This window comes from Cetorhinus maximus, chromosome 3, assembly GCF_964194155.1.
Source record: "Cetorhinus maximus chromosome 3, sCetMax3.hap1.1, whole genome shotgun sequence".
Lineage (NCBI taxonomy): Eukaryota > Metazoa > Chordata > Chondrichthyes > Lamniformes > Cetorhinidae > Cetorhinus > Cetorhinus maximus.
The window spans coordinates 82,089,035-82,101,826 of NC_135881.1; the positions used below are offsets into that span (position 1 = coordinate 82,089,035).

Below are 12,792 nucleotides of genomic sequence, written 5' to 3' on the forward strand. Positions count from 1 at the left end.
GTTTGAATTCTATTACATCTAGTTCAATGCTTTCCAATCATTTTTACTTTAGTTTTCTTTTTTCAAAATGAAGAAATTATAGAGATCAAAGGTGTGTTAGTGTTCCCTGTCACTGTTACTGTACTGTGAAGTACAAGGAGAGCAGATTTATTGCTGGAAAAGTAATGAAGTTATCACTGTATATCCATCTGCTTCTTGGGATAAATAGAATGTCAAGTCACGACTATGTTGTTTTGGCTATAACCCAACTCTTCAAGTTCCTACTGGTACAACTATGTATTTAAGACCCAGCGAAAGTATTTTTCCACTTCATGCTGTACGATTACACCCACATGTAAGGAATAGCTAATCAGAGTCCTGACCGGAATTTATCACTAACTAGTCTAACCATTGTATAAATAATCCTCACTGCCCTCAGCGAGGCTAGGTATTGTGAGTACGCTCCTTTCCTCCATCTGGTTTACTTACTGTGTTTCGATGTGTCTTTTAAAGTATTGGAGCGTTCTGCTTGTGCTGCTTTCACCATTGATGCTGGAGGCATCTGGGCCGATCCGCTGCTTGCCTTGCACCGATGAGAGGTTGGCACACTGCCCACCCGTGGATAATACATGCACAGAGGAGGTGGTGAGGGAGCCCGGCTGTGGCTGCTGTCGGATGTGTGCGCTGTCTCGCGGCCAGCTGTGTGGGGTGTACACGGCACGCTGTGGTGCGGGGCTCCGCTGTTACCCCCAGCTCGAGGAATCCAAACCTTTGGAGACACTCATGCAGGGACGGGGCATATGCATGGAGCTACCTGAGGTTGAAAGGATTCAAGCAATACAAGCAGGTAACCAAGAGAACTGCATGTGTGATATGGTGATGGGAAGGACCAACCTAATATGAAATAATGTCTTTGTTATTGGTAATAGCACAATACATTAGTATTAATGGAGCTAGAATTATTAGAATAAACGAAGATAATGTGCAGCTGCTGTATAATTGGATTTTTTATAATACTTAAAGGTACACTGCTGGTTTGTTTGCCTGAAATTCCTACAAAATAAGAAGGTGTTGCATAGAAAATGAATGTCCTTGCCAATATATATCCCTCAATTAACATCTCAGAAGCAGATTAAATGGCCATTGTCACATTTCTCTTTGTGACAGTTTGCTATGCACAAATGTGCTGCTGCATTTCCTACATTACACAGTGACTACATTTCAAAAGTATTTCATTGGTTGTGAAGCACTTTGAGACGTCTGGTGGTCATGAAAGGTGCTATATAAGTACAAGTTTTTCTTTCTCTTTACAAAGCCTTTTGTAAAATGTCACAATTTTGAGATGATCATAAATCATAAAAGCTGAAAGAAGTGCAATGAGTATCCTTTAGTGTTTGAAGCCTTGATCCTGCTGATGTTTGACTGCAGGGGTGTTTAGCTTACAGATTATATGTTCCTGATGACAATGCATCTTCTTGCATCTTCATACTTAATTTGCTGCATTCCAGAGAAATGATCAGAAACACACATTTAATAAACAGAGCCATAGCAGGAGACTAGTATACTCAATGCTGCTGAGTGCAATACAGAATTTATAGAATCCTATGACTAGGTAAAAAAATATAATTACAAACAAAGAATATTTTAGTTTCATTTAAACATCATAAATATGTTAAAAAGGAGCTAAAATTGTGATATAATCTACTTTGTTGCTCACAGCAACTATATAGCTTGAGTCTCTCACATTTCTGAGTTTTTTGATCTTTACCCCTGCAGGTAGTGACATCAGTATCATACTTGTCATCGTTTATATACACTTGTAGAGTTCACTCATACAGTTCTCTCTCTGTGCAGACCATGGCACAAGGAATGTTTCATGGAACAGTGCCATAAAGTCATAAGCTGCACACTAAATAAAAGAAAGAAAAGCAGACATTTTTGTTTAATATATTTTAAAATTATGATCTCTGGGCGAGCCAAATTAGAGCCAGATGCTTTTCAAAAGTTTGTTTATAGTCAGAAAAGATTAGCACAATGTTTCTGTTCATATTAAATCCTGTTATGGTATTATCCATTCCTCATCTCACCCCATGTACACACAGACACACACACAGACACACACACACAGACACACACACATACACACACAGCTGGAACAACATGGCATTCAGCAGCATTTTATGGAATTTCAGAATTTAAGATGAAAGATGCTGATACATACAGAGATATAAGGACCTCCCAAATCGCAAGGATTTCCAAACCTCTTCACTCCTGTGAAAAATTACAGGGACTCACTTGCGTTCACAGCATTTAAGAGTTGTAGATCTGTCTTACTTGTGAAATGACTTGACTTTCTCAAACTTTTGACATATGATTAAAGATTTTCAAATAGCCAGGAAAGTAGACCCTGAATGCCAATAAATTCTTTAAAATAATTTAAATTGTTAAGACATGTTTAAATATATCAACTCATGTAAGTTTGGTAAGATTTCAAAATGAACAGTCTGCAATTGCAGTGATGCAAAATTTGGGGATGAATTGTTTCAAAAGGGATTAAAGCAGATTTATTGCTGAACAAAGGTATAGTGGGATCTAAGGACAACCAATCTAAGATGAGCAGGAAATGAAAAAAACAATGGGGGCTGATCACTGAACTGTAATACTGAACCATACAGACCAGGAGAGTCCCAGTTTCAACCCCAATTTGTATTGTGTTAGCTGATGATACTAATCGACTGTATCAGGACATAGATAGGCTGGCAGAATGAGCACACAAGTGACAGATAGAATCTAATACAGAGAAGTGTGAGGTGATTCATTTTGGCAGAAGGGATATGGAGAAGCAATAGAGACTAAATGGCACAGTTTTAAATAGTGTGCAGGAACAGAGGGAAGTTGGGGTGTTTGTGCATAGATGTTTGAAGGTAGCAGGACATATTGAGAAAGAGGTTTGCAAAGCATGTGGGGTCATAAATAGAGACATTGAGTACAAAAGCAGGGGAGCTATGCTGAACTTTTATAGGCTACAACTACAGTATTACACCCAGTTCTGGTCACAGCAATTTAGGAAGGACGCTATGGTTCTTGAGAGGATGCAGAGGAGATTTACCACAGTGGTTCTAAGAATGAGGGAATTGTAGCTTAAAGATTAGGCTGGTGAAAATGGGGTTGTTCTCCTTGGAACAAAGGAGATTGAGGGGAGAATTGGTCAAGGTGTACAAGATTATCACCAGTTTAGATAAGGCAGACAAAGAAAAGATATTCCCATTAGTTGATTCTACAGGGACTAGTGGATATAAGTTTAATGGTTTGGGAAGGAGGTATGGGGGATGTGAGGATGAACTTTTAATACAGTGAATGGTAATGACCTGGAACTCACTGCCTACAAAGCTTGTGAGCAATCAACTCCCACTGTCTTCAGGGCATGGGAGAAACCTGGACAATCTTAACTGCCCAGTTGTCTGTATTCTGTTGGACAGGAAAGGTTATAATCATCCCTATGCCTGGAAACAGCAAAGAACTCCTAATATGATGAACAAACCTACTCTAATGACAGACTTAAATATGCCTTTATAATTAAGTTTGTGTGAGATATCCTGCTTTCCACTATTCCTTTTAACTAATCCAGTGAGTCTGAAGTTCTTTGTTTCCTATAACTGATGTGTTAAGCAGTCATGCCATGGAATAGATCCCAGGATTTTCATGGACCAATAAGGGTGGGAATGGAGGTGGATAGGTGTCTAGATTTACGCGCCAGCTGGCATGCCAGTTTGTCGGCACCATCCTACCACCAAAGTCATTTTGTTGAAGGCTGGGTCCAGGTGGAATGGCTAGCTGCCCACAAGCTGGCTAGCAGGCCAATTAAGACTTTGGGCAGAATTTTACATCACGCGGGTGGGCGCGTGCCCAACCTGATCGGGTGTAAAATAGTGCGTGATGATGTTGGGCGAGCGCCCCGACGTCATCGCGCACTCGAGTGATATTTCGGTCAGTGGGCACGCGCGAGAGTTGGCAGTGTGCCCGCCGACAATTAAGAGGCCTATTAAGTCCATTACTTTATTAGTTAAGAGAGATTTTTCACTGCCTGTCCAATGTTATGGTTGGCAAATCGGCCAGGCAGCCTTTGCATTTTTGAGGAATCCTCAACCATGGGTGGGATGAGGCTTCCGAAATCAATTTTATCGATGTTTTGACATAACTTTTATTATATATATGTTCATGTGAGTGAATCCTATGTGGGGACATCTTTTTCAGGATTTCCAAACCTTCATTTTTGATTTTAAAATTCTTCAGCCCCCTGAGACAGGTCTCTGCCTTCAGGGAGCTTTCATTGTGTGCTCCCCCGCACCGGTGCAGACTTCAGCACTCGGCCTCCTCCCACCCCCACCCCGGCCGCACTGAGCCTTTCAGCGCGCATTTCACACAGGATGGCTGTTAATTGGCCAGCCGGTGGCGAAATCACGGTTCAGGGGCCGATCACGGGCAGTGGACGTTTCCCACGTGCCCGCCCACTGCGCCCACCTGACGACCCGAAAATCCTGCCCTATGGATCAGAGGTCAACTGGAATTTTTTACTTGGTCTGCAGGCCCCCCAGTGGCATCAGCAACACAGCAAATGCCTGGAGGTGGCCTCCCAGTACAGACCTGGGGGGGACCAATGCTCCAGTAAGACTCTAAGGCCACCACCCATCCTGCATGGGCATAGCTACAGTACAAAGTGTAAAATCCTGCCCCAAATATCAGCCACGCTATCGACGGTTCTGAAGTCAGTAATGTCAGTTTCTTCTCATTTGTAACACATTTGTACTGATTGTGGTTCTCTGGTGTTTGCATAGTTTTTTGATAGGTCTGTGGTTGATTTGAATCTGTACCTGTACCAAATTTTGTGCAGCAGCTGTGCTTTACAGAAACATCTTAACGAGTGCGATTCAGTCTGTTCCCATCAGGATATTACCCTGTTTTCTGCATTATGTTTTTCATATCAAAAGTATTCACTCATCAGGCATTGTCTATGAAGTTCTGTTGTGAAACCTGTTATTTCTTTAACCAAAACTGAAGATTTTTCTAATTTAACTTCTTTTGTACTATTCTTGCTTTTAATTTCTTGAATTTTAATGAGCTGAAATATGATAAATCTTATAGCCTAACACAGAATTCCAGAATTACAGATTTGCTACTGGACAGAAGGAGGCCATTCAGCCTGGCGTGTCTTTGCCAGCTCGCCTTTGTAGCAATTTACTAAGCACTACTATTCCCCAACACCTGACCTTCTCCCTGTAGCTCTGCACATTCTTCAATTTCAGATAACAGTCCAACTCCCTCTCGAATGCATACTGAATTGCTCTGTGCTTAATTGAAGGTATAAATATTGTAAAATTTATAATATGGGCAGAAGGTCTCATTTATCGAAAGTTAATGGTTAAAATGATTCCATTGATAGGTGTCAACACATGAAATGTCTAAAAATAACATTTTTACCATTTTTTATTCATGTTTCAGAAATATTTACCATCAGTTGTTAACTTCAGGAAAATCAACTACATTTATGGAACTAGTTGTGTGAGCGGGTTTTCTGATATTGTGCAGTCCAAAATGCAAGGTCTGCCTAAGGCCCCACAACTGCCTGGGTTTGCCCTATTGCCATACATGAGACAGTTTATCTGAGCTTTACAAAGTGGGTTTCTCAACATTTCCAGTCAGTAAAAACAAGTTTCCCATCCTTCGCTGCTTGTTTACAACTTTGAATAAGCACGTCTTCAACAGAGTTATTTCGGATTGGCTGTGTAGAAACACTTCTGACCAAATTTGTCAGGTGATAATTTCTGCTGTGCTTCATTGGAAGACTGGAAGTTTGAAGGTCACCAACAAAATAAGTCACAAGTGCTTTATGACGACAATGCTGTCACTGGTGTTGTGTGCTTTCCAGTAAGTTGCACAATTTGTATGAAAATATAAACCCCATTGCTCAAATCTTCTCCCTCACCTTTCAACCAAATGATGAAAGCAAGATTTGGTTGCCCCAATGAATTTCTTTTAAAGTATAGTCACGTATAATGCAGAATAACGTGGCAGCAATTTACGGTCAGCCAGCTCCCATAAACAACTGACCAGATCATCTGATTTTTAGTGACGTTGTTAGAGGGAAATATATTGACCAAGGCAACAATTGGGTCTAAATTAGCTACAACAGCAGACAAACAGAAAAGTCAAATGTTATGAGAAGATGACACTGAAATTAAGTTCTGTGTAAGTAGGCATCAACTTGTTTTTAAAAAATTTATGAATTTTAACAAAAAATAGCCAAAAATAGTTTAAGGTATCTTAGCAGGTTTTGTTGCATATATAAATAGAGATTCATGATAGCATGGTATGGCATTGTGATGGAAGATCAACCATAATCATATTGAATGGCGGAGCAGGCTCGAAGGGTAAAATGACCTATTCCTGCTCCTATTTTCTATGTTTCTATGGGCAGAATCATCCTACATTTGCACTAAGTGCAATAGCGGGCAGATAAAGCAACGTTTTACCCATCGGCCGCAATGGCGGCTTTTCACACCGTGAAACCCGCCACATTAATTATGCATTCCCGGGAAACATGCTGTTTCCATGGTGAGTGGGCTCTCATTCGCCCGCCATGCCAACAACTCACTGCTTCTTCATTCCAGGCTCCATATTTAAAGTGCAGTCACGCGCACACCTCTTAGTGCTTCCAGCTGAGGACTGCAGCAAAGGAGACATGGCCCTGAAAAGGAAAAAGACTGCAGCCTCCCGGTTCAATGACGCGTCCCTCGGGCTCGTGATGCCCTCTACTCCCGCTCTGGCAGCAGGATGGGCAGCAGCTTCGCTAATCCAGCCTGGGAGGTGGTGCCAGCGGTGATCAGCGTCAATGCCCTGCAAAAGAGCGCAGCCACCATGAGGATGAATGATCTCCTCCGTTCTGCCAGGGTAAGTCACTCTTCTCATCACTCTCAACTCACACACTCACAAACCCATTACACATCCACAGGGTCCTCATTCACTGCCAGTTCAAGGGACATCACCATTCACTGACTCATACACACCGTCATTGTCCTTATCCCATTCAAGGGACCACTCACTCATGACAGGCATACTTATCATCCGGCCTGGCAGGCATACTGGTTATACTCTCTCCATCTGTATTCATGCAGGACAAGCTGGCACACAAGAGGGAGAGGTTGCAGACCGGCGGGGGAATGCCTGAAATCAAGGTCCTCGTGGACTTTAAAAACAGCCATCCAGCTGACCGATGACGATATAGATTGGTCCTGTGCTGATGGTGGGATCGGCACTGCTCTACCAAGTGAGGACCCAGCAGTGCAACATTCATCAGGCAACCATGCCTTGAGTGATGTGTCCTGTTTCACAGGCCACTGCCATGCAATAATTATCTCCCCTTGCTTTCACAGGCACATTTGCCAAACAGCCGACGGAGTCCATGACCCAGGGCCTCCAATCAAACCCCGAAGAAACCCCTGAAGAGGAATCTGAGGCACCCTCTTTGAAGTCCCATCACAGCACTCACCCGCAACCTCCACCAGTGCAGAGACACACACCTCGAAGTGACCTAGCTTTACAGTGGCCTTGGAATCATAACCTGGTGAGCACATCCCACTTTCTGATCCACAGCAGCTGTCCGCACTCGGAGGACTGCTGGAGGCCAGAAATTTGCTGAGTCCGAGTCAGATGAGGAGCCTCTGAACTCGGTCATACCTCAGTTGCTGGAGCTGCAAAGACAAACTCGTGAATATCAGGGAGGAATGTCCGCTGCATTCCTCAGATTGCAAGGCACAAGGGAGGGGTCCACCTGCCTTCAGCCCGAGGTGATAGCGCTGGAATGCCAACGCATGGAGCACAATCTTGGTAGGATGGCTGATGCCATGGAGACCTTGGGCCAGGATGTTGCTCCTACACTGCTGTGCAGGGTCAACTCCATGTCTGATGCCATAGTTATCCTCCAACAGTGCGTACGCGAGAGAAGTGTGGGGCAGCTTGATCTCATTCCAGCTACCCCTTCTCCTCAAGGAGTCAGCCAGGGGCCCTTGGACACCCATAGGGAGGAGGATCAGTGGGTGTACCTCCCTGGGGCCATCCATTCAGGTGACCCCAGGAATGTCTAGTCCATCTGCATCCACTCATCCTGTGACCACAGCAGCTCCAGCTCCATAGGCCGAGAAGGGTGCCACTGCCACACATCACGACCCCGAAAGCAGGCCGAGGCCCTTCAGGTCTTGGCCCTCCAATGGACGCCCACCAAGGTCTTCACAGACAGGGCATAACAGTCAGCAAGCTGTCTACACCTCCACTGTGGATGTCCGGGGAGCACCATGACATAGCGACAGGGTTAGGAAAGTTATGAAGATGCAGTTGCACAGCCTGGGAACAGGGGTTAATCACTTGCACATATGGTTTTCTATTGTCAATAAACTCCCAAAAATGTCTCCCCACCAATGGCTCCTTGTTTTGTTGAGCAGTGTTCGTGTCACTCAGTTGTGAAAACTTTCTCAGGTGTCTCAGCCCAGGGCCTCTTCCCTGTGCTCTTGCAACCTCCAGACCGAAGTGTTGGTCCGGCCTCACACTCCCTGGATGCATTACTGATGCCTGCACCTTGATGGTGCTTGTCATTGCTGCCAGAATGTAGTGGGCAGGTGCCACAGAGTTCCGTCATTCTCTCTGGGTGCTCTCAGCTCCTATAAAGTGGGGCTGGCACCCATCTCTTCAGCATCTGTGGCCACTGATGCTGTGCTCCTGAAAGGGTCAGGTGCTGAAGACAGTCAAAGGATCAGATGCTTCTAAAGTTTCATGGCTGCATCTCTATGATATGACCTTGATCACATAGCGCAAGCAAGCTACCCTCAGCCAGACAGGCGCCAGACATTCTCAGGGGCTATGTGAAGGTCTATGGAGTGTCCTCAATGCATGTCGTCATAATCCTCCTGCAACCAAGCGACTATTAGGGCCTCAACTGCGTCTCCATGATAGAAGTATTATTACAGAGGGCATGTGCGCTGCCATAAGCCAGACAGGAGTTAAACCTTCATAGGTGTGATGCAAGGATCCATGGGGTCACCTCACTGCATGTCGTCATCATCCTCCACAAATCTAGCAGCTATGAGGGCCTCCCGAGCATGCCTGCCTCATCTGGCCAGTGTGAGGGCCTCATCACCATAATCGTCACTACCAAGGACCTCCTCACCCTCACCCCTGTCAGCATCCTCCTCATCTGAGGAGACCTCCAGCTCTTCCATCTCCTCCTCAGCCAGCTCCTCTACCCAATGCACCGCCAGGTTGTAAAGGGCGCAGCAGATGACGATGATGTGTGACACCCTCTGTGGGCTGTATTGCAGGGCTCCACCAGACCGGTCCAGACACCGGAACCTCATTTTCATCATCCCAATTGCCTGCTCCATCAAGTTGCGAGTTGCAGCATGAGCCTCCGCTGCAGTCTGAGGCCACCACATGGGTGTCATCAGCCATGTCCTCTGTGGGTAGCCCTTGTCCCTGAAGAGCCAATGCTGCAGATTCTGTGGACCCTGGAAGACGTCAGAGATCTACGACTGACTGAGAATGTAGGAGTCATGGAGCCTCCCTGGAAACCATGCGCAGGCCTGCAGGATGCATTTCTGGTGGTCGCACGCCAGCTGCACATTCAGTGAATGGAATCCCTTGCAGTTGACGTAGTTGATGGCATATTGCGACAGAGATCTGAGTGCCACATGAGCGCAGTCAACCATACCCTGCACCTGCGGGAAACCCGAGATCTGATCAATTTCAATCGCTCTTGCATCCTGGCTGTCCTGGTCCCGGGCGAAATGCACAAAGTTGCGTGCCCTCACAAAGATGGTATCCATGACCTCATGGATGTATTTGTGGGTGGAGGCTTGTGAGATCCCACAGAGGTCACCTGTGGAGCCCTGAAAGGAGCCACAGTGTAGGAATTGAGCATCGTGGTCACTTTCACAGCCACTGGCAGTGGATGCTCTTCATGACACTGTGGTGCCAAATCTTGCAGTAGTTGGCAGATTTTACCGACCAGTTCTCCAGACATGCACAGACTTCGACGACACTGGTTCTCGGTCATCTGCAGGAATAAATGGCATCTATAGACCCTGGGTCTAGCCTGGCATCGACCAGCAGCAGCTCACTGTGGCTTTTCGGTGGCGTGTGCAGGAGCCCCAGTCACCCCTTCTTCCCGAGAGTGCTGTTCCTCCCTCTGCACAGCCAGGAGCCTTAGTCACTCTCTTCTCCATCGCCTTCACTGTCTGTCCACCACAAAGCATACAGCTAGTCACCAGGCCCCATGATCTTGATGTACCCCTCCTGCAGGATGAAAGAGAGATGCGTGGGTAAGCATGGGCACACTAAGAACCTCTCTTGGTTAAGTCTGAAGGCCCCTTAATGCATCCCGGAGACTGCTGGCCACCACTTGCATGGCCGCCCGAAACCCCACCTACATCCGCCAGACTCCACCTGACCAATTGCAGTAGCTTTACCCATTGGACTGCATGCTGTGATCTCAGCTCAGGCACAGGCATTCTCCTAACCCACACTTCAAGACTGCCCTGTTAGCTTGAACCATAGGGGAGGCTGGTCCAAGCCGGGATGATAACATTGCAAGGGGTTGTGAGCACCTCCACCAGTGACTGCTCCATGGCCAGCTTTAGTGGGGAGATCGTACAACGTGGCCAGTCACCCCACTGTTCCTCAGTCCACTAAAACACACATTAGTTTGGAGTCTTTGCCTGAGGGGTGAAAAGCTCTGGAGAACTTGGTGGCACTTTGATGCCTCTGCGTTGCTTGATTTGGCAGATAAGCTAGAGGTCCAACTTCAATCATGTCAATGTGACTGCGCCTGAATTGTCTCAGCTGCAGAGGAATGGCCATTTTATACAAGGTTTCCCGAATGCATGGCCGCTTCCCTCGTCCACCCACCTCTGCAACCCCACACGTGCTTGTGCACTACCTTCAACCACAGGGAAGCCCCTGCTCACCCCCTCAACACACCTCAACTACAGGGCAGCCCTTGTCCCTTTCCCCCCCCAAGCTGCTTCAACCACAGGGCAGACTTTGCTCCCACCACCCCACACACACACACCCCTCCCCGCACCTCAACCTTGAAGTGCAACAGGCGACCCGAGCGAGCGCTCCGCAATGTTACTGTGTATTCACTCCTGAGTTCTCCTCAAAGTGCAGCCCACCAAGTGCACGCCTTTTACATACTGTTGTGAAATGCAGAGGTGTGCCATCATGGTGATGTGGGCTGACGACCAAGCTGCGTGGTGGGGCGGTTGGCAGAGGTGGGACGATTCTGGTGGGCTGAGCTTATAATGACATGCAGATGTATTATAATCAGATTCCAGATGTCTGATGGCAGGAAACGTGGCCCACCATCCGCAAGCTGAGCTGACACTGGTTTCATGACGTTGTGAAACCGATTTTTGACCTTCTCACCATATTGTCCGCTCACGCCACCAAACATACCCAACACCAGTGAGCACGGACAATTCCACCATATGCTTCTATTATACCTTTTCATTCCTGCCCAGCTTTGGCCTTTGCTGAGCTTGTTGGTGTATTATGCTGGCTTTTGAAACCATCTTTATTTGAGAATACTGAAATCTGTGGAAAAGGAAACCTGATGAGCTGTATAACAGATGTCAATTCACAATTGCCTATCTTTACCCACTGCCCAAAACTAATTTCACCCTCTACAATACAAAACTGTCTTTGCAGGTTGGTCACATGTATCAACAACATCCTCTGTACTGCCTATGGGGGTTTTTCTAATGAAATGCAATAGATATGGCAACCAAATTTATTTGTTCAACATCAATGCTTTACTGAAGCAGAATTTTACACTGATCGGGTGGGTGTGTAAGATGATGTTGGGCGAGCGTCCTGACGTCATCTGGTGCTCGCGCAATATTTTGGTTGGCAGTCATGCCCGGGCATCAGAGTCGCGCCCGCCATCAATTAAGAGGCCAGTTAAGGGCATTACGAAAGGAAATGACCAAGATTTCACATTGCCCATGCGACAAGCACGGGAGCGTGCCAGCTCTCCAGCTCAAGGATGTCCTGCTCGAACCTGGTGAGTGGCAGCAGGTTGGATGGGTCTTCGTCTGTCTGTGACCTCTCTGCTTGGTTATGGCTCATCTTCTCCTGAAAGGACAGAGGAGCATTGATTAGTCCACTCTCTACCTGCAGCGCCATTGCAGCCTGGCCAACCCCACCTGAGGAACACTTTTCAGGGCACATCCGAGTCATGGCCCTCAAGCCACAAGGCACTCAGTCCAAGCAGCCAGGGCTCACTCCCTTGGCCAACTCCAGCGTCATTGACAGTTGGCACTCAGACTCTAACACCTCTGAGCTCCACAGGAGGACAGCCAGACCTTAACACTTCTGCACACTGATCCATGCCAACATAGTACTTATCCTTGCTGAGCGCAGCAGTTCATTGAACCTCTTACGGCACTGCACCCATGTGCATCACACCACATCATGGCTGATGACCAGCACTGCCACCTCCTCCCAGGCTTTCTTCATCAGGTATGGTGGCCTCCTCCTCCATCCGTTGGCACAAGAGTGTCCCTCCTGGCAGCCACCTCCTCCAGGAGCACGACAAGGCACTCATCCGAAAAGCAGGGGGCTGAGTGCCCACCCAACCTGCCCTCCCACCTGGCATTTCCAACCGCTTCAAAAGCCATGGGTACTGTCTCCACAACGCAAACTGTATGCATCTTCACCGGCAGCCTTCAAAGGGCCACCTGTGCCATTTCTAAACTGCCTGCTGGG

The 12,792-nt window shown here is 46.7% G+C and overlaps 1 protein-coding gene across 1 annotated transcript in view; it reads left to right on the forward strand.

The window, feature by feature from the left end:
- The first annotated feature begins 396 nt into the window (after positions 1-396).
- Positions 397-12,792, forward strand: part of LOC144678746 (insulin-like growth factor-binding protein 4) — a 138,875-nt gene continuing 126,479 nt past the window's right edge. The window contains exon 1 of the mRNA XM_078538609.1: positions 397-826. Within this exon, the coding sequence (XP_078394735.1) occupies positions 478-826 (349 nt within the window). The 5' untranslated portion in view covers positions 397-477. The remainder of the gene's footprint in view (positions 827-12,792) is intronic.